Source organism: Lactuca virosa, chromosome 7 (assembly GCF_052849685.1).
Source record: "Lactuca virosa cultivar CGN04683 chromosome 7, Lactuca_virosa_CGN04683_v6, whole genome shotgun sequence".
NCBI classification, from domain to species: Eukaryota; Viridiplantae; Streptophyta; class Magnoliopsida; order Asterales; family Asteraceae; genus Lactuca; species Lactuca virosa.
This window is the reverse complement of record NC_136432.1, coordinates 249151532-249179173: the sequence shown is the minus strand read 5'-3', so window position 1 is coordinate 249179173 and position 27642 is coordinate 249151532. Positions and strand designations below refer to the sequence as shown.

The 27642-nt window shown below is 38.0% G+C and overlaps 3 protein-coding genes across 3 annotated transcripts; 1 reads left to right on the top strand and 2 right to left on the bottom strand.

Moving 5' to 3' along the window:
- Positions 1 to 6620: 6620 nt before the first annotated feature.
- LOC145127704 (uncharacterized) lies at positions 6621 to 7122 on the bottom strand. Its single transcript, XM_079062851.1, has 2 exons — positions 6727 to 7122; positions 6621 to 6632 (listed from the first exon to the last, which is right to left on the bottom strand). The coding sequence occupies exons 1-2, from the start codon at positions 7120 to 7122 to the stop codon at positions 6621 to 6623; spliced, it is 408 nt and encodes a 135-aa protein (XP_078918977.1).
- An 84-nt stretch (positions 7123 to 7206) lies between these two features.
- On the bottom strand, positions 7207 to 9189 carry LOC145127703 (uncharacterized). Its single transcript, XM_079062850.1, has one exon. The coding sequence runs from the start codon at positions 9187 to 9189 to the stop codon at positions 7207 to 7209; it is 1983 nt and encodes a 660-aa protein (XP_078918976.1).
- Positions 9190 to 12793: 3604 nt separating this feature from the next.
- Positions 12794 to 14002, top strand: LOC145125100 (putative nicotianamine synthase 4). The gene has a single exon (XM_079060591.1). It carries the CDS (start codon positions 12819 to 12821, stop codon positions 13779 to 13781), a length of 963 nt encoding a protein of 320 aa, XP_078916717.1. The 5' UTR covers positions 12794 to 12818; the 3' UTR covers positions 13782 to 14002.
- The last annotated feature ends 13640 nt before the right edge of the window (positions 14003 to 27642 follow it).

Here is a 27642-nt window from a genome sequence, read left to right as displayed (position 1 = left end):
TAGTTATATAATAAAAAGGCTTGGGGTAAGCACATCCATTAAGTACTACTTATTATATATTAATATGTAGATGTTATTTCCTTTCCTAATAGTTTGTATAATTTTTTCATCTAAAAGAGTATAATCTATATATTGATATATATTTTTTTTGAGGTTGTAAAAAAACATAAAAAAAAGTTTAATATATATCTTTATAGTATGGTAATAAAAAAACAATAACAACTAAACTCAAATAGTAAGGTAATTCGTATTCAAAACACATGAGTCATTTCAAACGGTTGAGAACGTATCATAACATACCCGAATGACGTCATCAATTCAGTCGTGATTTCACGTAAGATTGCAGATCCTGTTAACAATGATCATGGTGATAATCAGCATCATCACCATGAGTTCGGGATCGAGTCCTCTGTCATTGAGTTGCATGTATTGTGAGTTCCAAGCTTTCAACAATCCTCTTCGCCAGAGGAAAATGATTGATAATTAGATCCCATTATACTTTAAATAGGATTGGTATTCATATAAACTTATCGTATGTGCTTGCTTGAAAATGTGGGAATGGATTTGATTGCCTCCGTTTTCTGTTATCTTACTGAAATTTCCGGAAATAAAGAACCCATTATCATGTACATCATCGCCCTATTTACAAACTGTTGATTCAAAAACACATTTACAATTTCACTAAATTATAGTGCCTCCTCTTATAATATCCTCTATAACTCAAGAATGAATCCCTTACACTACCACGAAATTCAAAGAAATATTTACACTCTTGGAACGTGTCATCTGGCAAGAAAGGAAATTATGCTTAAATCTAAGTTCTGACTATATGTTCAAAGAAATATTTACACTACCACGGAATTCAAAGAAATATGAAGACACAAGAAAAAGAACTTCAACACTAGTAGTAATTGTAACTTACTATGTTTTGTTCATCAATTATGTTTAAATCTAAGTTCTTATGATGCTAAAATGATCATAAAGCTGCGTGTAAAACAAAAGAAATGTCTATTTGTGTAGACGAATTAATGACAATCATTAGCACTATGAAATATATCGACTGTTAGGCAACCACATTGTGAGCATTTTTCAAGAGTTTATTGCGTCAAATTATAAGCGACACACAATCTCCATAGATAGGAAGTGTATCATTCAGAATATGTATATATCAATCATATAGGTTTACCATATATACCTCCTGTAATCACTCAATTTCCTTGTTGTAAGCTGTCTATAAAAGGGTCAGCCTTCTCTGTAATAAACCAACAATTCAATTACACTATCTCTAGTCCTTTACATGGTATCAGAGCCACTCACGCTCCTCTGAGCCTTCACGATCCTAAATTCAGGCAATTATCACCAAATCCCTAACCATGACCACCATTGTCGAAATTACCACTCATACACACTTCCCCATCAAACTTACTTCAGCCAATTTTCCTGTTTGGAGAAAACAGGTTCTCTCCACACTCATCGGCCTTGATCTTGACAAATTTGTCAAAGATGCAACAGAGACACCACCAGAAAAAAATCGACAATAAACCAAATCCTCTGTATCAACAATGGTATCGCCAAGATCAAATCCTACTTAGTGCTCTCCTTGGCAGTTGTTCTGAAACCATTCAACCGATTGTATCTTCTACAGAGACATCTAGTGAAGCCTTCAAACGTCTCAGTGAGAGTTATGCAAGTGTCTCTCGATCTCGTATCATCTTTCTGAAATCGAAACTTGCACAGAAGCCTAAAGGTTCTAAATCCATGGTAGAATTCCTTCATGAGATGAAAGCTATTTCGGATGAACTAGCCCCAGCCCAGTCACCGGTCACTGAACAAGACCTAATTGTGCATATCCTCACTCAATTAAGTGAAGATTACAAGTACATCACCGCTTCCCTCAAAGTGCGAGACACACCGCTTACCTTCTCGGATCTATTTGCAAACTTAATCGACTATGAAAGATCTCTCCAGGAACAAATCGCAACACCTACAATCGCTACTATAAACTATACCCACAAGACAACTGCACGACCCCCTGGATGTGACTCACGCAATAATGCACGACCCAACACCTTTGGGCCACGAAACCCCAGATCATCAAACACTGGGCCCCACTTCAGCAACAACCGTAACTACATGTTTTGTCAATATTGCTCTATTGCAGGTCACGAAACAAAAGAATACAGGAAATTGGATAGGTTTCTCAAAGAAAACAACATCACTATTGCCTAGACATCCCAACCGTCTCCAACCATAAACCACTCAGTAGTTGCTCAGGCTTCCACAACTCCACCTTGGTTGTTTGACAGTGGTGCATCCCATCACATAGCATCCGACCGGTCCTCGTTGCACACTCTATCAGACTATGGAGGGCCTGAGGAAATCGTCCTTGGTAATGGTACTACTCTACCCATCTCTCACTCCGGTCAATCCTCAATTTCAACTAAATCTCGATCCTTACAATTACAAAATGTTCTCTTTGTTCCCCAATTACGAAACAATCTTATCTCTGTGGCAAAACACTATAAATCTAACAATGTTTCGGTTGAATTTTTTTCCCATCATTTTTTGGTCAAGGATCTTCGCACGGGGGCGCCAATCATGCGGGGAACGAACATAAATGATGTTTACTATGCTGCCATCACTTCTCTTCGCTGTTTGTCATAAATAAACTCCACTACAACTTCCACCAGATCACTTCTCTACTGGCATCACACCTTTGGTCATCCATCTATCAAAGTTCTGAAGAATTTACTTAATATTTTAGGCATTTCTAACAATAAAATGTCCAGTACTTTATTTCATTGTGATGCATGTTCTCTTAATAAAAGTCATAAACAGCCTTTTGGTGCAAACTCCTTTCATGTATCCAAACCTCTAGAACTTATATACTCAGATGTTTGGGGACCGGTTCAAACATCCAACGATGCATACACTTACTATGTTATATTTGTAGATTTCTATTTGAAATACACTTGGTTGTATCCCATGAAACACAAGTCAGACGTTGCGGTCCTCTTCCCCCAGTTTAAAACATTAGTCGAAAAATATTTTCATACCCCTCTTGTGTCACTCTTCTCAGACAATGGTCGAGAATACATAGGTCTTCGCTCATACCTTCAACAAAATGGTATTTCTCACTTTACTACTCCTCCCCATACACCGGAACAAAACGGTGTCGCTGAAAGACGTCATCGACACATCGTTGAAACCGGTCTCTCTCTCCTTCACCATGCAAAATTGCCTCTCTCATTCTGGTCCCATGCTTTTGAAACAGCAGTCCACTTAATAAATCGCATTCCGACTAAAATTCTTGATTCTCACTCCCCATACACCAAACTTTACAACACAACACCCACCTATACCAAACTCAAATCATTTGGCTGCCTACGCTTTCCATGGTTGAGACCCTATGCTGCCTCCAAACTCTATCCACGATCAGCCAAGTGTCTTTTCCTTAGCTACTCCGATGCCAAATCAGCCTACAAGTGTTATGATCCAACTACATAACGCCTATACCATTCCCGACATGTTGAGTTCGTCGAACATGAATTTCCCTCCATACCAGAACTTGCAGATACCACTAACCTACCATCAACAGACTCCTTCATATCTACCATTTCGGTTTCCCAACCAGCCTCTACTCCTTCATCTCCACCATCCACTACTCAACATCCCACCACCACTAGCTTCTCGTCCCAAACTTTCATACATCACCTTAATCCCTCACAATCATCTTCATTACATACTAGTCCATCCAGCACAGTACCAACACCCTCCCCAACTCCACCCTCACCAAAGATTCTCTCATCAGATCCTCCCACACCAGACCCCCCTCACCACAAGTTGCTAACCCCTCTTTCCACATCCATCGCCATACAACCTCCATCCTCACCGCAACCGCAAACAAAATTCAAAATATATCAATCCAAACCTCATTAACATCACCACCCTTCACCCTTTACCATCAACACTTGAACCCACTACTCCAACTCAAGCTCTTAAAAACCCAAAATGGAGAAATGCCATGGATACAGAATTCAACGCACTCATTCAAAATCAAACTTGGGAACTTGTCCCACCGCACTCCCACACTCCTATTGGCTGTAAATGGATATTTCGTATCAAACGGAATCCCGATGGTTCTATTTCCAAATACAAAGCACGTCTCGTAGCTAAAGGCTTCCTTCAACAATATGGAAAAGACTACTTTGACACCTTTAGTCCTGTCACCAAACCAATCACCATTCGAACCATTCTCTCTATTTCTCTATCCAACAACTTGCAGTTACGACAACTAGATGTCAGCAATGCTTTTCTTCATGGGACACTTCATGAGGATGTCTTCATGACTCAACCACCTGGATACATCGACCCCAAATTTCCTCATCATATCTGTAAACTTAAAAAATCTCTCTATGACCTAAAGCAAGCACCGCGTGCTTGGTACATAGAACTTACCACCTTCCTACTTCAATTTGCATTCCGCAAGTCTCTCGCCGATGCATCTCTCTTCATCTATCAACATAACACTATCACATGCTACTTCCTAGTTTATGTTGATGACATAGTTCTCACAGGAAACGATACAAAATTTCTAAATCACTTTACTCAAGCCCTGAGCAACAAGTTCAGTGTCAAAGATCTAGGCATGCTTCATCATTTTCTTGGTGTTGAAGTCATTCCTACCCCTACTGGCCTATTTCTCTCCCAACACCGTCACATCCAAGACATTCTCGAACAATTCAACACGGATGGTGCTAAGGATGTTCTCACACCTCTTAGCACCACAGAACCATTGTATCTAAATGATCCCTCTCCATCTATAGATGTCACTCCTTACCGAAAACTTGTCGGCTCCCTTCAATATCTTGCCTTCACCCGACCAGATATATCTTTTGATGTCAACAAACTCTCTCAGTTTATGCATGCTCCTAGACAGAGTCACTTCCAAGCCTTAAAGCGTGTCCTACGGTACCTAAAAGGCACTGTTTCATCATGGTCTATTTCTCAAACGAAACTCTCCTCTCACCCTCTCAGCCTTCTCTGATTCTAATTGGGGTGGAGTCAATGATGCCGGTTGGTCAACTATAGCTTATGTTCTCTATTTGGGTACCAACATTGTCTCATGGAAATCCACTCGTCAAAAATCAGTATCCCGCTCCTCCACCGAAGCTGAATACAAAGCCTTAGCTAATGTGTCTGCTGAGCTCATGTGGATGATGACTCTCCTTAAAGAACTAGGTTTCTACAGTCCACACACACCAACTCTATTTTGTGATAACACAGGTGCTACGTATTTATGTGCAAATCCAGTATACCACTCCCGAATGAAACACATTTCTCTCGACTACCTCTTTGTCAGAGAACAAGTATCAGCTGGGCTTCTTCGAGTCTTCCATGTTCACTCCCAAGATCAACTAGCAGATATGCTCACCAAGCCTTTAGCAAAGAGTCCATTTCTCAACAACAGGTCCAAGATTGGAGTCTCCGATGGATCCTCCATCTTGCGGGGGCGTATAAGCGACACACAATCTCCATAGATAGGAAGTGTATCATTCATAATATGTATATATCAATCATATCGGTTTACCATATAAACCTCCTGTAATCACTCAATTTCCTTGTTGTAAGCTGTCTATAAAAGGGTCAGCCTTCTCTGTAATAAACCAACAATTCAATTACACATTATCTAGTCCTTTACACAAATAACCTTTTTAATATCAAAAAAGGTATTGTGGGATCTTATTAATTATTACAAATTATAAATAGAGAGCTTGGAACCATTCATTCATATATCCCTACAGGTATGTGACTTAATGGGAAAACCACACACTCTGATCAACGCAGGTTTATAAAAGTATCAAAACACATAAGGTTAATATTTGCAACCTATATTTTTTGAAATTGATACATCCACATAGGGAGAAAACATTAGCACCAGTAGGGGCAGAGCCAAAATTTTGGAATAAAGGGGGTTTACATTGTAATAACATATCAAAATATATTTATAAGTAAATAGTGTAATAGGGTTAGTAAACTTGAACGAGAAATATTGGCTTTTCGATATTACTAATCATGTTAGGTTGTAGGCGTGTATTGTGAACATATTTCTCTATGATTATCACTAACAGGATGTAATTGTAGTTATGAACATCTTATTTTAGTACGGAAAAAAAATCACGGTTCTTTGTTTCTTATGATTTACCTTTAATTTATAATAAACTTAATTACTAGTTATAATAATGTTACTAATTGTAAATTAGAAAAAAGTTATGATGTATAAAAAAAGTATAAATAACCTTTACTTGGAGATTGGAGTTGAGAAGCAACACTAAGTCTCCAAAATAATTAACTGAGGATTGAGATTTAGGGTAAATAATGATTTAAATTTATGGGAGAGGCTATAGGGTTTACTTATCAATTTGACAGGGGCAGGGGCGGAGCCAGGATTTAAGATTAAGAGGGGCTCACATCGTAATAATATATTAAAATATAATGTTATACCCGCAGAAAGTAACAAGTCTAAATTTTTGTAAAAAAAATGACAAAGAATTAAAAATTTGTCTCCATTAGCCTGAATCTTCAAACGTTTTCAACTAACTAAAAGCATCGACTCATATTCATCCATTAACCTGCAAGTATTAAAATAAGTAATTATAACATAGATACATATGTTTCATTTTACAAAATTAAAATATATATATATATAAACATAAGAAGTAGTACCTTATGCACTTTAAGTTGTGTTCGTCTTTGTTTAATGGAATAGAAATCATCTATAATATCATCCGTAGGAAATGTATCAGCAATCTCTCTCTCGATGTTAACAAGCAAACAAATTTTAAGAAAATCATCATTCATGGTATTTCGAAGTCGTGTTTTCACAATTTTCATTGCTGAAAATGCTCTTTCAGATGTCGCAGTAGAAACAGGGAGAGTCAATATAAGACGAATCAATCTATCAAGCAAAGGATAAGTACCTGATTTTCCTGTTTCATGTAGGCCTCTACACAACTCAGAAATTGTAGAAGAATTTTTCAGTTGTGGGTGATTTTGCACATCTAGTTCATAATGTTGTAACTCAAGTTTCAACAAATTCCTTTCGTGCTCCGTAAAGTCCATAGGATAATATGATGTTGCCAATTTACATATATCCTCAACATTTAAGGATTTTCTTGGATCTAGCATAACGCTGAGACGGAGAAGCTATGTTGCAGACTCAGTAAATCTAGAGTTCAACTCTTGCAACTGACTATCAATAGCAGCAATGAATACTTCAACTCGGTAGTGATGCTCTGTGGTTATATTGTCTTTTTCACGACGTTGGCGAATTACATATCTATAAGTTTCATTCATGTTAGGGACAGGAATGCTATTTTTCTCACAAAAAGAAACCACTTGGTCCAAAAGCGATTGCCAACCTTCATCTCTCAACTTTTGAATCAATATTTTTGTTGTAGAAACCAAGGATAGAGCATTAACAATATCAATAAATTTTTGTTGTAAAGTTTGGCAAAGCTTGTCAGTTATCCCCATTATTTCTTTCATCATGTGCATAACAATGACAAAATCGAATGATAAGGCATGTGTAAGTGCATATGCCGCATCACCTTTTTGAGAAGATGTAGAACCTTTTATAGCAATGTCATTCAATACTACCCAAGATGGACCAAACAATCTCATCAAACTGCATATTGATTTGAAATGAGAGCTCCACCTAGTATCTCTAGGCCTCTGCAATGTTTGCATTTGATTTATGCCTTTTCCACTCTCAATATCTCCAACCTCAGTTAAATGAGAAATTTCAGCAATTTGAGCATCTTGCAATTGATCATTACGTTTGGAAGAAGAAGATATGACATTAACTACAAAGTTTAAGGTTTTAAAGAAGTTATGTACCTCAGTCACATCTTTAGACGCTTCAACTAGAGCCAGTTGTAGTTGATGTGCAAAACAATGTATATAATAAGCGTATGGACATTCCTTTAATAATAAAGCTTGCAACCCATTCCGTTCTCCACGCATGTTACTAGCCCCATCATATCCTTGACCCCGAATATCTTGAACACTAAGTTTATGATAAGATAAAGAACATAATATCTCATTTTTCAAGGTCAATGAATTTGTATCTTTAACATGAATTAAGTCCAAAAATCTTTCTTTGACATGCCCATCTTGGTCAACAAATCTCACGACAATAGCCATTTGCTCTTTCTTAGATTCATCTTGAGACTCATCAACTATTAAACAAAATTTTGACATCTCGATTTCATCACGAATTGCTTTTTGTACATTTGTAGCTAAAACATGTAAAATTTCTTTTTGGATATCTGGTGATGTGTACTTTGCATTTTGAGGAGCATTTTCTAACACAACATCAACAACAGTTTTGTTATAAGAAGCAAGGAACTTTATTAATTCAAGAAAATTCCCTTGATTTCTTGAGTTAGGTCGTTCATCATGACCTCTTAAAGCACATCCTTGAAACGTGAGCCATTTAATGGCTTCAATAGAAACTTTAAGGCGTAGTCTATTGTCCATAACATGTTGAGTCGTTTTCTTCTCTATTACATTCTCTATGTGAGATAATTGGTTTTTTAGATCTTCATAGCACCTAACAGAAAAATTATGCGCTGAGGCTTGAGTCTTACCTTCATGTACAATGAAAGCATAGTCTTTACCACAATTTACCTTTTTCCATTTATTAAACCCTGATACGGTGAATGTATCTGTACCGAATTTGCTAATAGGTTTTTTATTGAAAAGGAAGCAAGGGAAGCAAAATGCAGCATCTTTTTTCTCAGAATATTCCAACCACCAAAAATTCTTGAACCAAGCTTGTTGAAAACTGCGCGTAGATCCTCTTGGACCACTAGGACTGAATGGATACTTTGCTTTTTGTAATTGGTATGGTCCAAGTTTAATATATAATCGTCTAATCTCATCACGCTGGTTACTTGGATAACTTAAGATTGAAGGACGTTCTCCTGGATCACGAATCAAAGAATCTGACATATTATTTTTTTCATGTTCAATATTATTGGGCTCTTCAATGTTACTATTCCAATCAGGTTGTGGGTGTGTATTTTGAACATCTTCTTCAATATTATCACTAACCGGATGCAATTGTGGGTCACGCACATCCTCTGTTCGTTTGAAAAAAGAATCGATAGTTCTTTTCGTGCTCATAATTTATCCTATAAATTTATAATTATAACAAACCAAATTATAAAACCATAATTAAATTATTAATTACAAATAACAATAAATAAAACATGCAATAAAAAATAAAATTTACCTACTTAATTAAATAAATGAAATCGCTGTAACAGTGTTGCCGAAAAACAAATTTAACCACTTCGATAAATAACGATAGCTACGATTGAAAGTTTCATCGTCGATTAACAAACCCTTTTTTTTATTAAACAAATGGGGTATTTTGGTGTGGGTATTGATTCATAAGATCATATCTAATAACCAATTAAATAATATACATATATATATATATATATATATATATATATATATATATATATATATATATGGTGAGGCGGTGATTGTAAAATAGACATGGGGATGGGCCATCATAATTCTCATGTCTTGACTCATTTTATTATTTGTATAATATATAAAATAATTGTTTTTTAAAAGTGGCAAGGGCTCAAACAAAGTTAATTAACGGATGTGGGCTAATTTTTCTCATAGAAATCCACTCGTCAAAAATCAGTATCCCGCTCCTCCACCGAAGCTGAAACACACCAACTCTATTTTGTGATAACACAGGTGCTACGTATTTATGTGCAAATCCAGTATACCACTCCCGAATGAAACACATTGCTCTCGACTACCACTTTGTCAGAGAACAAGTATCAGCTGTTTGGGTACCAACATTGTCTCATGGAGAACAAGTATCAGTTGTTTGGGTATCAGCTGTTGGGGTCAACTACAACTTATGTTCTCTATTTGGGTACCAACATTGTCTCATGGAAATCCACTCGTCAAAAATCAGTATCCTGCTCCTCCACCGAAGCTGAATACAAAGCCTTAGCTAATGCGTCTGCTGAGCTCATGTGGATGACGAATCTCCTTAAAGAACTAGGTTTCTACAGTCCACACACACCAACTCTATTTTGTGATAACACATGTGCTACGTATTCATGTGCAAATCCAGTATACCACTCCCGAATGAAACACATTGCTCTCGACTACCACTTTGTCAGAGAACAAGTATCAGCTGGGCTTCTTCGAGTCTTCCATGTTCACTCCCAAGATCAACTAGCAGATATGCTCACCAAGCCTTTAGCAAAGAGTCCATTTCTCAACAACAGGTCCAAGATCGGAGTCTCCGATGGATCCTCCATCTTGCGGGGGCGTATAAGCGACACACAATCTCCATAGATAGGAAGTGTATCATTCAGAATATGTATATATCAATCATATAGGTTTACCATATATACCTCCTGTAATCACTCAATTTCCTTGTTGTAAGCTGTCTATACAAGGGTCAGCCTTCTCTGTAATAACCCAACAATTCAATTACACATTCTCTAGTCCTTTACACAAATAACCTTTTTAATATCAAAAAAGGTATTGTGGGAGCTTATTAATTATTACAAATTGTAAATAGAGAGCTTGGAACCATTCATTCATATATATATCCCTACAGGTATGTGACTTAATGGGAAAACCACACACTGTGATCAACGCAGGTTTATAGAAGTATCAAAACACATAAGGTTAATATTTGCAACCTATATTTTTTGAAATTCGATACATCCACATAGGGAGAAAACATTAGCACCAGTAGGGGCGGCGTCAAATTTTTGGAATGAAGGGGGTTTACATTGTAATAACATATCAATATATATATATATATATATATATATATATATATATATATATATATATATATATATATATATAAGTAAATAGCGTAATAGGGTTAGTAAACTTGAACGAGAAATATTGGCTTTTCGATATTACTAATCATTTTAGGTTGTAGGCGTGTATTGTGAACATATTTCTCTATGATTATCACTAACAGGATGTAATTGTAGTTATGAACATCTTATTTTAGTACGAAAAAAAAAATCACGGTTCTTTGTTTCTTACGATTTACCTTTAATTTATAATAAACTTAATTACTAGTTATAATAATGTTACTAATTGTAAATTAGAAAAAAGTTATGATGTATAAAAAAAAGTATAAATAACCTTTACTTGGAGATTGGAGTTGAGAAGCAACACTAAGTCTCCAAAATAATTAACTGAGGATTGAGATTTAGGGTAAATAATGATTTAAATTTATGGGAGGGGCTATAGGGTTTACTTATCAATTTGACAGGGGCCTTTTCAGTTGCATCTAAATTAGAATTAGAATTTACTTCAATATCCAGCTCTCCCCCCCCCCCCCCCCCCCCCCCCCCTACTAACTCCGTTTGTGAGCACCATGGGGATTACTAAACGGGAGAAACCTTCTAATGTGGAAACGATTAACGGTTGAGTCTAACGAAATCGTTACAAAATCAAGTGACTGCTCTCAGTGTCGATGGTCTACGTTCTTTTTGAGGCAAACTGGGCATTCGTACTCTCCATGTTCTAGCTTGAGCGGGAGTGAAGGAATCCGTCCATTTTATCTATATCGTTTTTTTGTTTAGGATATCTTGTTTAGCTTTAGTGATTATGCCTTCCTATATTATCTCGTCTCTTGTATTTATATTCTGGACGTGTTTAATTTCAATCAATCAATTAAGAAGTTTTGATATCTATTACACTCATATTTGAAAACATAAGACCAATAACATTGTTGAACTATCTATTGACAATATATTGTTACTTTTCTTCTAAAATTCCGTCAGAACCTCAGTTGCTAGAAGTGGCTTAAATTATGTTTTTTATGGGTGTTATTCGTTCATCTTTGGTTATCTACATAGAAATTAGTAAAGGAGTAATGACAAAACCCGTCTATAAGTATGGGATTAATTCATTGGTAAAATACTCGTGAAACACTTGTAGCGACATCCAGAGTAAGTAAGGTGATGGAGCAACAAATTATGTTGTCGATGCTTGTTTCTTGTAACTGTCTTAGTTTGGAAATGAGAGAGGAAATTTTAAAGATATAAAATATGTGCGAACAATTGAAATGTGAAAGCATAAGAATTTAAATGCATCTATTCTCACAAACTTAATAAATTTAATAATGTTATGTCATATATAGTTATATAATAAGAAGGCTTGGGGTAAGCACATCCACTAAATACTACTTATTGTATATTAATATGTAGATGTTATTTCATTTCCAAATATTTCTTATAATTTTTTCATGTATAATCTATATATTGACATATTTTTTTTAGGTCGTTAAAAAACATAAAAATAAAAAGTGAAGAAAAAGTTTAATATATATCTTTATATTATGGTAATAAAAAAAAAACAATAACAACTTAACTCAAATAGTAAGTTAATTCGTATTCAAAACACATGAGTCATTTCAAATCTGTTGAAAACGTATCATAACATACCCAAATGTAAAATACGCGCTGAAAACGGACCACTAATGATAAATAAAAAATAAAAAAACTCTATGTTTTTACGGGTCTACTTGTGAACTTATAATATTTGGTGTTGCTGTCAAATAAAAAACAGATCAAGGATCGTCCCTCTTCACAAATTTTATGTGGGGCCTGAATATGGCTATAAATAACACACATCCTTAATTTGAGAATTACATACAGACACAATTTGTTCTTTGTTTCTGACATAAAAAGAGTTTATCTAAAAAGCTTTTCCAAGAAATATCCGATTGTTTAGTGTCAGACATGGAATCACTCCAGAAAGAGATCGTTTTGGTAGAGAAAGTGTGTGAAATTTATCACAAAATTTCAAAGCTTGACAATCTGAAACCCTCCAAAGATGTTGATAGCCTCTTCACTGAGCTGGTCCGCACATGCATCCCACCCTCTTCTATAAACATATCCACTCTCCCGGCCAATATTCAAGAAATAAGGTCAAACCTTATAAGAGTTTGTGGTGAGGCTGAAGGCCATCTTGAAGCGCACTTCTCCACCATTTTAGGCTCTTTCCCAAATCCACTTCACCATCTAAAAGAATTCCCTTACTACTCCAATTACCTGAAGCTTAGCCGTCTTGAGTTTGACATTCTTACTGAACACTATTCTGCATTTGGACAAGCCCCTAAGCGTCTTGCCTTTGTGGGGTCTGGCCCCTTGCCTCTCACATCTATTGTATTGGCCTCTTATCATCTCCAGGACACCATTTTTCACAACTATGACATAGACTCTTCCGCAAATTCGATGGCCTCTCATCTTGTTTCGTCTGACCCTGATCTGTCCCAAAGAATGGTATTCCACACTGCCAATATAATGGATGTGACAGATGAGTTGAAGGGATATGATGTCATTTTCTTGGCTGCACTTGTAGGGATGGATATTGATGAGAAGGTTAAGGTGATTGATCATTTGGCAAAGTACATGGCCCCAGGTGCTTTGCTCATGCTGAGGAGTGCTCATGGTGCCCGTGTCTTTCTCTATCCAGTGGTAGAAGCACAACAACTTCAAGGGTTCGAATTACTCTCCATTTTTCATCCAAATGATGACGTCATCAATTCAGTCGTGATTTCACGTAAGATTGCAGATCCTGTTAACACCATGATCATTGTTAACAGGATCTGCAATGATGACGTCATCAATTCAGTCGTGATTTCAAGCTTTCACGTAAGATTGCAGATCCTGTTAAGATTGCAGATCCTGTTAACACCATGACCATTGAGTTGCAAGTATTGTGAGTTTCAAGCTTTCAACAATCCTCTTGGCCAGATGAAAATGATTAATAATTAGATCTCATTTTACGTTAAATAGGATTGGTATTCATATAAACTTATCGTATGTGCTTGCTTGAAAGTGTGGGAATGGATTTGATTGTCTCAGTTTTCTCTTATCTTATGAAATTTCCGGAAATAAAGAACACTATATTATGTTATACATCATCGGCCGATTTACAAACTGTTGATTCAAAAACTCATTTCCCATTCATTTTCCTGTTCACTAAATTATAGTTCCACTTCTTATATCCTTTATAACTTAGGAAAGAAGGATTTACACTACCACGTAATTCAAAAAAATATTTACAGTGTTGGAACGTGTCATCTCGCAATATTAATTGGTATACACAAGAGAGAAAGGACTGAATGTACAAAAGAATATGAATACACAAGAAAAGAAATTCAACACTAGTTGTATGTTCTATGTATACATATGTGTAATTTGATGTAAAAATTGTTCTTGGTGATGACTGGTTTGGAAAGCCACGATGGTTGAGTGTCTATGTATACATATGTGTAATTTGATGTAAAAATTGTTCTTGTTGTTGATAATAAGAGTCTTTCTTTTTAGAATACAAGAACCATCTTCTTTTCTCCTTCTTCCGGTGTGTACATAAACATTTTGTTGTTGTTGTTTTGGTTTGTGTCCAACATAGTGTATCAGAGCAACTGTAACATCCTTAAAATTCAAGCCAATTTAAAACTTTTTCAACCATTCAAAAATCATTAATTATTACAAAACTTGTTTCAAAATAGTTTAGTGTCAAAATATCCCAAAATCAAATCATAAACAATATGAGGTGTACGATCATGCCTTCGCCTTCCTGCGATCATCTGAGGTAGCTGAAACAAAATCAACAACTGTAAGCCCGAAGCTTAGTGAGTTCCCCGAAAATACTCATACATTCATCAACATACACACAAACACAAACAACATACTATGAGTCCAGTCAACCATCGGGTTGAATACCCCAGACCCTCAACCATCGGGTTGGAATGCCAATATACTATGGGTCTAGTCATCCTCGGGATGGAATACCCCAGGCCCACAACCATCAGGTTGGAATACTCTCATACTACGAGTCCGATCATCCTCAGGATGGAATACTTATGGCCCACAAACATCTGCTTTGGCTCTCGCACAAAGCAGATGAGCCTCAACCACCAATCAAACATGTGCACATATATCAGATAATCACATAACAGTCTATAGACAGACAAACCGATCTAACAGATCATACTAGCATAACATCATACTATCTATCAGGATACTGATCTAACTGAGCATAGCAACATTGTTGTGAATAAAACCCTAATTGAGATTTGATGAACAAAATGCGGAAAATAAGAACAAACACAAATATGAAGATTAGGTCGAATGATCACTCCATTTATTAAATTGTGAGGAACAAATTACATTTAAGAAATAAGAATCTAACTCTACAGAAACCTCACAACGTGGCGGCTACATTTTGTCTCACTCTTAACCCTAATAATGAATAATACATGACTATTTATAGGGAAAAGACAAGTCTTGGACTTTTAACCTACACTTCATCAAAGGGGCCCATTGCCATCATCCATGGAGTGCTTTGAAACCCTACAATCTCCCCCTCAACGTATGGAATGAATGAAAATGCTTTAACTTCCAAAACAAGCATCTAGCAAATAAAAAGATCTGCAACGAGGAATATATGAAGCAATCCACGAAGCTTGATTCTTCAATAGTCTTCAAACACGGGCTCTAGGATATATAAACCAAGAACTAAAGTAATGTCTTTAAACTTCATTTTCGAATGTAATCCCAAAAAAAAACTTCATGAAAGCCAAACCCGCCATAAAAACCAATTTGAGAACAAAGAAGCCAAATCACTTCTTGTCTTTGAAGAGCTCCCCCTCCAAGTCACAATGATCTTCAAATAAGCTAATGATATAAGCCATCAAAAAATATCATGTAACAACCCAAACTTTAAGATTCGTAATGCCACTTGATCGAGAAAATACTAGAAGTCGGAGATATAACAAATCCTTAGCAGAGCTCGATAAAGAACTTCCGCCGTAAAGGATACTTCTCTGTAAAAGCTTTAGCAGAGCTAGATGAAGAACTTCTACTGTAAAAGCTATCTTCATAATTCTACCACAAGCTTTATAAAAAATCTTCAACTTTGACAAGTCAAAAATCCAATTTCGAATGGCCATACCAAATTCTCCCCCGATTTATAATCGAAAACGTGATTATCGTGCAAATAATTATTGTGAGAATGATCTTGAATGGATAAATAATTATCGTGCTCCCCCGTGACAAAATGATATACACAATAAATTATAAAATCCGAAAAAGTCGTGACAATTTGACATTATCACGAAAAACGACTTTCCGAACCGCCAAGACTTGATGGAATCTTTATTTTTTTGTTCACGAAAAAATATATGCATTAAAGAATTCAAAACTGTTCACCAGCCCTCAAATTTGTAAACTTTTCGAAAAATGGGCTGAAATTGTCACTTGCTGAAAAACAGGGGCTGAAATTGTAATTCTGCATCAATATACCCCTTTATTTGTAACAATTTCTGGGATTGGTCCAAAAATATCAAACTGTGAAAAAAACAGGGACCAAAAGAGCCAATTCGCTGGAGTTATAGGGACCAAATATGAAGCATTAAAGCATCTTCTTCCCCATTTAGATGAGATTGAACGAACACTGCATCATACTCTAGTTGATCTTTCAACGATGACTCAAACTAGACGCGAAACCTTGAAATTGGCACATATAAACATCGACTGCAATAGGTTCGCTCCGAGTACAAGCAACCGAAACCAAGTTTGGTCAAGGTTCATTGAACCGAAACCATGTTCAGTCCGAGCATAGGTTCGCTTTCGGTCCTTCCCTCTTTCGTTCCAAGCATAATCACGCGAACCCAAGTTAGATCGAGGTTCGTTCCAAGTCCGTCGATTATACCCCAAAGCGAATCCATGTCAACAAATCCAATCATAGGCAAACGTTCGTAGGTTAGCGTTCGCTCATTATTCACCCTGAACCACGGTCAATTTTGACTTTTCTGAATGTGCCTTTGACTATCAATTGCGAACAGATACACAAACACATTCTGCTTGCAGGACCATTACACCAACTTCAAACCATCAATCTTCTTCCCAATTGAATTTCGATTCCAAACATCACTCTACTGATTGCGAATTCATTTGTTTTGATTATATGAAGCCCCAAATGCAAAACCCATTTAGCGATTGTGAACTTGTCTTCAAATCAATTCCGATCAATAACCCACTGTTCTTCGTTTACATAAGTCGATTTTGACTTTTCTTACTTTGACAATCAAGACCGATTATTGACAAATGCCAAAATCGACTTTCTCAGATCAATACAGTCACTATACAAAATCGATATTCAATGAAAGAATGAATCGACAAGATTAAACCCAAAATCAATAAAACCAAAAATTGATTTTGACAATAATATCGATCATAAATTACGATTCAAGAACCGAAGAATAGTACAGCGATTTCCTGTGGAGATGAGTTGACCGTATGATCCAGATCACACAATTTCAAACACCAAGATGCGGGCTGAATTGATGAACAGTAATTGGCAATAATGGGCTCAGGAACAAATAAATATTGTTGGATCGGTTGAATGAGTAATAATCAGATCCAAAAAAAATTGAATAACAGTGGAACTCGTGAATTGGACTCAAGCGTGAATGTATAGAAAAACAATTGAATCAATAGATTTTGATCTCAAAGCAAATCAGATTCAAAGAACAGAAAAATACCACGATGAACAGTAGAATATACCATAAATCTTCATGAACAGTAGATCGAACAAGAATTTTGATTCCAAACCGCCGAAACACCAATAATCTTCAAAATCTTGTGCAGAAAATCATCAAATCAAGAACCGATAATTCAAAAATCAACAGATCTTTAAAGACCTGCTCTGATACCACTTGTTGTGAATAAAACCCTAATTGAGATTTGATGAACAAGATGCGGAAAATAAGAACAAACACAAATATGAAGATTAGGTCGAATGATCACTCCATTTATTAAATTGTGAGGAACAAATTACACTTAAGAAATAAGAATCTAACTCTACAAAAACCTCACAACGTGGCGGCTACATTTTGTCTCACTCTTAACCCTAATAATGAATAATACATGACTATTTGTAGGGAAAAGACAAGTCTTGGACTTTTAACCTACACTTCATCAAAGGGGCCCATTGACATCATCCATGGAGTGCTTTGAAACCCTACAAACATAATACTATCCTATCTACCAGGATACTGATCTAACAGCTCATACTAGCATAACATAGCAGGATAACAATCCAAAAGGGCCAGCCTTGGTGCATTAGACCCTTGAGTATAGTGAGGAAACTCACCTCACAGATGTCGAACTGTAGCGATAATGCAAAACTCTCGAATCGCAACTCGTCAACGGTCCATGTTGACCCGACTCGTCGAGTGCAGCTAGCAACTCGTCGAGTTCCTTAAGAACTCAGGAAGTCATGAAACCCTAACTGACTCGCCGAGTTTCCAACCAACTAGTCGAGTCCATGCGTGTCTAGAAGTCGGGGAACACCCTTGCAGACTCGTCGAGCCCCCTTACTGAGTCGCCAAGTCCATGCAGAACCCAACCACGGTCAATCTTTATCGGACTCGCCGAGTCGTCTATGCGACTCGTCGAGTTCATACAGTCCATTCCTTATACAGGTGTTTTTAAGGCACCCCAAAGCTCCATATTGCAGATCCAACCTCCTAGGGCATGGTTTCCACGTAAAGTTGCAAACTTTACGTACATACATGGTCCTAAATGCCAAAACTATACTAAGGGAAAGGTTAACTCAAAGGGAAAGACCCAAGCTTGCTAAATCTCATAACTTTATGGCTATATTGACCAAGGGGAGTCCAGATCTGAAGCTACAACTTCAGACCTAGCCCAATACCCTAAAGGACTTCCAAATATCCTAAAGATGGCACTAAACTTAGGGATGAAGAGATCTAATCAAAGATAAGCCAAGGCAACGACTTTATACCTCCAAAATGATGCCAAGATGAAGTAGAGTCAGATCCATAAGCTCCTCTTTGCTCCAAGCTTCTTATACTTCACACCTTCTTCACAAAAATGCACCAAAATCACTCTTTAAGCCTCACAATCACTCAAGGGCAAGGTTAATGGCGATTAGGGTTTCTTCTGGGTGTCAAGGGGTGATAAGTGACAGGAGGAAAGGACTTAAGGTCCTTTAAATAGGGAGCAAACCCTAAAAATTAGGGTTTCATTTCCCAGCTCCTACACGTCGAGTCCCGGTCCTCCGACTCGTCGAGTAGATCCAATAATCCACACGGGTTAACTAGCCTCTACACGACGAGTTGGGGGCAACCAACTCGTTGAGTAGGTCCATAAATATAAATATAATGTTTTAAAATTTGTACATGGGAGTTGGGGTGTTACAATTCTCCCCCACTTGAACTAGACTTCGTCCTCGAAGTCTGCTGCAGCGAACAATCCTGGATAGTGTTCCCGCATCTCTACCTCCGGTTCCCACATCCACTCGGATCCCCTCCTGTGCTCCCACTGTACCTTTACCCAAGGTACTTCCTTGTTCCGTAGAACCTTCACCTTCCTCTCAAGAATAGCCACTGGCCTGTCCACTTAATTCAGGTGCTCATCGACCTGAATATCTGATGGGAATATTGCGCTATAGATCGATAGATTCTAAACAGAAAAACAATATTAATCAAGTAAAGAACACAAGAATGGATCAAATGGTGTCGAATGATTAATATCTCACACCTCAGAAGAGCTCAAAGAAGAACTTCGACTGTAGAGGTGTGCTAGGGTTACAATGCAAAAGCTATTAATGAGAACGATCATCTTAAAGCTATACATGCATGCATAATATATAATCTAACCCTAATGATAATCCACGGTTGGACAGGCCCAAACCAGGTAAATAAAATGGACTATTAAACGAGCCCAAAGACGCAACACTTAAACCCAACAATCTCCCCCTTTGTGTCAATAGAGGCGAGAGACTACTTCGGTTGAGTAACTTTAGTCTTCCACACAATCTTGAACAGCCTGGGGATGATGGCAAGAAGAGTTTAATGAAACAAAATATACCACCGAAGCATATCAGTAAACATCTTTTTATCGGCTTCGTTGTTCTGGTTACACCCATGTATAATATCCAAAATATGCTCCAAGCAGGCGGTGGAGAACAGGTGTTTGTCAATAAGAGCGAACAAGCATTTTTGACCTTCTCCCCTAATGAGCATAACGGTATGAAACTTGGGGTCAATTTTTCCCTTAATCATCGCGTTGACATTGCTTCCCCTCCCTATCGGCTTCATAGTGGTCTTCTTATGTATGGCAGAAGCGATTTCCTGATCCATCTTTGCGACTTCATGAATATAGCACACGAGCATTCGCTTGATGTGATCGATAATAGGCCGATACTCCTTTTGATTGGTCAGTAAAATGTTGTTCAGGAGTATCCAATCAGGAGGATTCAGGTTTGGCAGATCAGCCAGGGAAATCATATGAACCGAGCTATCAGAGCCTCAGGTCACTTTGAATTTGATGTTGATAAATTTCCCTGCTGAAGTGGGTTTCAACACCTTGACCGTTGTGATTTTCTGATTACTCCAGGTCAGGTATTGCGGCTGAGCAAACTCAAGATAATACTCAAGCAAATCCCGATCAACCTTCGGGTCTGGGGAAGGAATGCCAGCCGTTGACTCAAAACAGTGAAAAATGAATGCCTTTCGGGTGATTGGCATGTCAAACTGTGAGTCCTTGGAGTTCTTAAGCCCGAAAGAAAGAACTGGTTCGAGCCAATGAGTGCTCGGTGCATCGATTACCTCTCTCTGAAGCGAATCCATAGTCCATTCAGGAAACATAGACTTCCTTTGCTCTAGCATTTCGTTCGCTTTCATCTCCTTATCAAGAAGTTCCTTATCTTTTTGAATCTTCTCCCGAATCTCTTGATCACTAGGCTTGACTTTCAGACTTTCAGTTTTAGAAGCATTTCCTTATGTATCAGCGTCATCGTCGCTTTCATCCACATCATCATCACCAATTTTCTTCTTTTGCTTGTCCTTCATACTGCATGAAGCTTCATTAACCTTCGGCTCAGTAGCGATTTTCGGTTTCGGAGGTGGATGAGGTTGGCCCTTGCCCTGAGTAACATTATCTCCCCCTTGTTTTGGAGGGACAACAGACTTTGGAACACCCTCAATTCTGCTCAAAACATCTAGAGCAGGTCTCAACTTCTCAGCTAAGTGGCGTCAAATTGAGATGGTAAGAATGGAGTCATGGGCTTCCAAGAGGTGTAGGAGAATGGAGTGTACATCACCAACCGAACTTTTAATTATTTCACGCTCAGTTTTAAACTCTTCAATCTCCTTGTTGGCAATCTTGAGCTTGAGATTCTGAATTTTAAACTGAGAAGTGCGCTTATCCAGCTCATCCATAATCTTGTTTTCCACAGCAAGCTCAGCTTCAAGTTGAGTGAGACGAGCATCAACTGAAGTGTGGAGGTCTTTGTTAGCAGCCTGAATGGCTTGTCGAGCTTCTTCAAAATGTTTCTTTTCGGACTCCAGTGAACGCGTAAGATTATCAACCGAAGCGTTCACTGTTTGAGCATTCTTCTGGGCGGCAGCTTGAAGAGAATCAAGAAATAGTTGTGCATCCGAAACTAGTTTTTCGACATTTGCGGTCGCCTGCTTGCAATCTTTTGTGGAAGCTTCAACTGCAAGTGAAGCTTTCTGACAGGTGGAGGTTGAGGCTTCAATGGCTTTAACAGCACTGGAGATGGAAGTGTCATGCTCTTTGACAACAGATACGAACAGAGCCTTGAGTGCGGCTTCCGAATATGTACTGGCAGAAGAGGAAGAGAGCAGTTGGTCAAGTTTGTCATTCATAGCCTTGAGATGCTTTTTGGTCACAGGAGCATCATCATCGTCATCACTCTGTACTCGATAAGGACTGAAGTAAACATAGTCGAATTCCACGTCTTCCCCTCCAAGAATAGTTTCAGATTCATGTGATGGAGGTGGGGATAAAGGTGCTAAAGTAATAGGAGGATCAGAACCAAAAGTAGATGCCCCCGTATCAAATACGTTGACACGAACATTAGGTTCGGTTGGATGAGTAGTAGTGGTAGTAACTGTAGTGAACAGTGGGGTTGGAATTGGGATTGAGGTAGCAGTGGTAGATGAGATAGGTGGAGGACAGGGAGCGATAGTAATAGGAACCGAATGTGGAAGAGAACGAGGAGGTGAGTTTCGGTTACTGTCATTAGTTGGTGAGGGTGGAGGCGAATTACCTCTAGGTGGACTTTCGGTTCGAGTAGCTTCGTCGTCAGTGGACTCGGGTTCAGGCTGTGGGTCAGAAGGAACATACTCAGAGTCACTGGAAGATGGGGAAGGAGACTTCGGTCTGTGAGCTTGCATCTTGGTCTTTCGTTTCTTTGGAGCAGTAGGCGCTGCTTGCTTAGACTTGCGTTTCTTAGGAGTAGAAACTTTGGAGGATGACTATCATTTTCCCCTTTTTTATCAGGCTTCTTCCCTCGTTTTACTGGTTTGTCTGCAGCGTGTAGCGAGCTTTGCATCTCTGGAGTAAGCTGTCGTGGCCCTAAAGGGGTTAGCTTCTTGTACTCATTGAGAACGTTGCTTTCATGGGAAACACATCTGTACATTGACTCCGGAATTGACCCAATGAAGATGAACTTGGAGGGATCTGAGACAAGGATCCTCGTCGTGTGGAAGGTAGCAATCGATGACTTGAGTGAATCCGTCATTGTTGGAACATTAAACTTTTTGAATCCGTCATTGTTGGAACATTAAACTTTTCCATCGCCCAATGAGTGATGATAATCCAAAATCGAGCACATGAAATTTCAGAGTACCTTGAAGAAGAGCTTATACTCTTAACAAGTTGAGACCATATGATTGACCCATAATCCATATTAACCCCATGATACAGACCATATAAAAGGGTCATGAATGCCCTGCTCGTTCCATCTGAACCTGCAACCCTCTCCGATAAGCCCTTGGAGAGGAGAGTAAAGAGTCCGTTCCACTGAGGAGGAAGACTAGATTTCTTGAACTTGGTGACAGTGGTAAGAAGCTCTGTGTACCCCATATCATAGAACATCGAGAACAGCTGAGTTGTTGTAATGGAATCTGGGTTAATCACGGAATCGGCGACAGCAAGGCGTAGCAGCAAACAAAACCTAGCTTTCGAAATCGACATCTTTTGATTGATGATCTCGAAAAAGATACGCCCCTTAGCTTTATCGTAAACAGCAGTGGAGTAGACGTGAGAGAGCACCGACATTGGAACGCTTTCCACCTGTGTGAGAGCAACCATCAGTGGTGAATACTTGAGACATTCAACCACATGTAGCATGTACGAATCATAGACAAAGGGGTTCAGTTCAATGATCAGATTTTGATTGGGTTTGATGGTCAGAAGAGAGGACTGAGCGGATTGTTCGTAAACCGATGAAGATTCAGCCATTGTTGCAGGTGGGAAGAAGAAGATGAACAGCAGAAAATCGCCGATTTGTTCTTGAGAGAGTTGAGATTTGGTAAAGTAACCCAAGAGGTGTGAGAAAACCTTTTATACCGTCGCTAGGAGAGAGAAAAATTCATAATAATGATTTGACTATCTTCTGAATCGACGCCTGAAAAAGCGTGAGTTGACAGCTGGGTTTTCCGAAGAAGACGTCATCAGGCGTGATATTAGGTGTCGTTTCAAATTGACGCGCCTTTCCATCCTTATCTCCTGTTCAAATTTTGAACCGTTTCAAATTCATGCTGACTCACCCTTATTTTATTTTTTATTATTAAAATAAATCAACACCACCATAAACGTGACTCATCCTTTCTCTTCATACTAAGGAACCTTCGCTCCATATTAAAGTAAACAACCATTTTTGTTAGAGCCGAAAGCACAAATCTGGAAAAGTGCCATGAGAACCACAAACATGAATTTGGAAAATCATAAAGATCTTCGTGCTAGAGTGTACCAATGAAAAATAAATAAAGCAAAATATTTGTGGGATTTAAGTGATGTCTATTTAGACACGAAACTGTGGATCCCAGGCACGAATCTCTTCCTTCAAAGTCAAGAGAGACTGAGAAGTGTCTGTGTGGTTTCCCGTAAAATACAATCAAATGTTTGTAAAGAAACATTGAAAGACATCTTTTCAATTATAGGCTTCAGTGGGTAATTTATCTTCAACCGAACATCGATACTTAAAATAAGACCGAAAGTTGGATGAAGTACTTGTGAGACCGATGTGGCCTGTTGAACAAGTAGGTGTGATAAAATATTCAGTGACAGGATGTATTTTATAAATCTAAAAAAAATAAAACTGGATCCTATGGGAAGAAACGTCATGGTGTTAGACAATTTCATAAAGATCACGCAAAAGTAAAAAGAGATTTCTTGAGGTAACAAGTAATAGCTTGAACATTAGAGCGTTCACCGTCAATTCATTCAAGGTGTTGGATTTCGGGTCTCACTTAGCACGTGGTAAACAAAACTAAGATCATCAACACAGAGATTGTGTAACCATAAACCTCGGTGGTAATTGCTGAGAGTCTCAAGGGTTACTTTTAGGAAGCGAAACTTAATGGAGAAATGAGAGGAGATGGTGAATGAACCAAAAGTACCTCTGCTACATAAGAAGGACAAAGCAGAAAACTCTTAACTCACTATGAGAAGAGTAAGGTAGCTCGTGACTTGAGTGATTGTAGCAGCCTGATTGGGAAGAAACGATTAGTGTTTATCGAATCATTAAGGCTTCACTCAGAGTCATTGAGGCTTCAGTCTACATGCAGCAGCATGCTTCTAGGGACACTTAACTAGTACATAGATAAGAATGTTATACCTGCCCCAACGTCATTGTGTTTCAAATCTGTGAACTTGAATCAATTTTGAGAATTGAGAGATAAAACTTAAAAACACATAGATAAGAAAGCTTTTTGGATTTTTGGATTTTTTGGATTTTTCTGAAAAATAATAAAAACAGAAAAGAAAATATTTTTGGATTTTTTGGAATTTCTGAAAAATAATAAAAACAGAAAAGAAAATATTTTTGGATTTTTGTAATTTCTGAAAAATAATAAAAACAGAACAGAAAATATTTTTGGATTTTTGTAATTTCTGAAAAATAATAAAAACAGAAAAGAAAATAAATACTAAATATAAACACACGAAAGATAAGAAAGCTTTACAAAAATATACAACCGAAACCATACCTTAGAAAAGATGAAGCGAAATGGGTCGAACGTTCGGTTCATTTCGGTTCCCGAAAAATTGTACAGCCGAAATAGATCGAGCGTTCGGTTTATTTCGGTTCCCGAAAAATTCTAGAGCCGAAATAGACCGAAAAATTCTAGAGCCGAAATAGACCGAGCGTTCGGTTCATTTCAGTTCCCAAAAAATTCTAGAACCGAAATAGACCGAGCGTTCGCTCTATTTCGCTTGTTTAATTTTAGTGAGAAGAAAGGGGTTTCGGTACTGACTCAGCTTCCATCATTCCCAAGCCTTGGAGTATCTTGTTAAAACTTGCTTCTGGTAAGGCCTTAGTGAAGATGTCAGCCAGTTGATCTGAGGACCGAACGAAGTGAACTTCAACATTACCATCTTCAACGTGGTCCTTGATGAAGTGGTATCTTAGTGCAATATGCTTAGTATTGGAATGTTGCTCTAGATTGTGACATATTCGAATCGCACTTTCAGAGTCACAGTAGAGAGGGATCTTGTAACACCCGTAGATCCGGGCTAGTCAATCTACAGATAATAGGGGTCAAAAGCGACTTTTCGACAAAAGATTATTTAGAATAAATAATCTTAACCAAGTTGTAGAATATGTTTCAAGGGTTCCATACATATAAAGAACGCCGAAATCCGAGTTATAACGAAGAAGTTATGACTCGTCGAAGTTTCGCGACGGAACCGACACGACACCAGGAAGCGTAAATAGTGAATTTACGATAGAGCAACTTTTAGCCTTAGCGACCAAAACGAAAGTCGTAGAATACGTTAAACCGAGGGCGTCCATAAAAAGAACGCCCAAATCTGACTTCGTATGAGGAAGTTATGATTTTTCGAAGTTTCGGCTTAGCAGTGTACAGCCCGAAGTTCGAATATTAGAACGAGAGGTTTTTAGCCGACACAACCTAAAGGAGAATCGGAGATCTCGTTAATAGTAGCGTAACGATAAAAAGACAGACGAAAACGGACGTCGGATGAAGAAGTTATGAATTTTTAACGGACCAATCCTGTCCCGGCCTGTTAATAATATAACTTTTAAAATAAAATCAAAACTAGCCGACGGAGTCTAAACAAAAGTTGTAGAGTACGTTCCTGCCTACACGTGGATATAAAGAACGTCGAAAACGGAGCTCGTATGCGAAAGTTATGATTTTTAGAAGTTAAGTGTGCAAATTGCGAAACTGTGATGACGTGGCAAGATCCTAACCGTTGCTTGCTGATCACGCCTCGCTTCGGATGAAGGACACTGTGACATCCCCTAATTTCTCGGCCAGAAAAGACCGATTTAATTTATGCTTTTTAAAATAAAGTCAGAGAAATCCTTTTAAAAGATGTTGCGGAATTGGTCCCCAAAACAAAACATGATAAAAGTTTGTCAAAACCTTTCTTTAAGAAATATATAATTTCATTTCATATCAAAACCTCGGGATGTCATGTTCCGATACAGATCAAAAGCATAAACAAGACATTATAAGCCTTTCAACAGTTATTTACAACTACTGGCCTATAATCTAAAAATCTCTCATCATCCTCCGACTATGCTCGGGGTCCACTACCTGTAACATAAAAAGCTGAGTGGGTCAGGATTGGGAGCCTGGTGAGCATATAGGGTTTTCAACCCACAATAATAATAAACTTATTAAGTTCATCAATCAACAGTAACCCTGATTACCCATTCTCGTTATCCTCACTTTACGTCCCTAAACACTTATCACAAGGGACCTAGCCTAAAGAATATCATCGGGATGGACACTACTGCTAAGGGGAATCCTCAGCCATACATATCCTAAAGGCAACCATGAGGGGGATGGAGTACAGCAAATGAACACCCAAGTTCATTAACACCTACAGGTTGCGGGCCTGCCAGCGTTCCACTGGATTGTCTAGAAAAGTCTGTGGTCGTCATCCATACTCCGCTAGATGACTGGATCACTATCAGATCAAGGCCTCTCATCATTTTATTTCATCACACTTCAACTATCTACCCATGTTTAACCCAACATATTTGTAGATAAAAATACATATACAGTTTAAAACTTGTATATAAAACATCTATTCAACAGTCACCTCAATTAAACAATTAATATAATTACACATAGCACGTATTTTATATAAAATACTTCATATCTAGGTGTAATATGAAGGTGACTACACACTCACTTGATTTACTGATAATCGGGCAGCACTTCGTTTCCTAAAACGATCGTTTCTAATAAAACCGGGAGTTTTATTGAGAAACCGGGCTCTGCGAAGGTTGGGCTTCAAAACCGAAAAGATAAATTTCTCGGGCTTCTCGGGCACTTCGGGGCATATTTCGGGTGTTTGGTATAATACCGGGGCTTTGGGGGAAGTTGGAATGAAAGAAATATTGAAAAAGGGGCTTAAAATGACAAGTTTCCAAAATATTCCCTGGAGGTCTCGCACCCTTCTATTTATAGGGGTGAGTCTCCTGATCCAAGGGATGAGAAGCCTCCACGCGTCAGCAGAT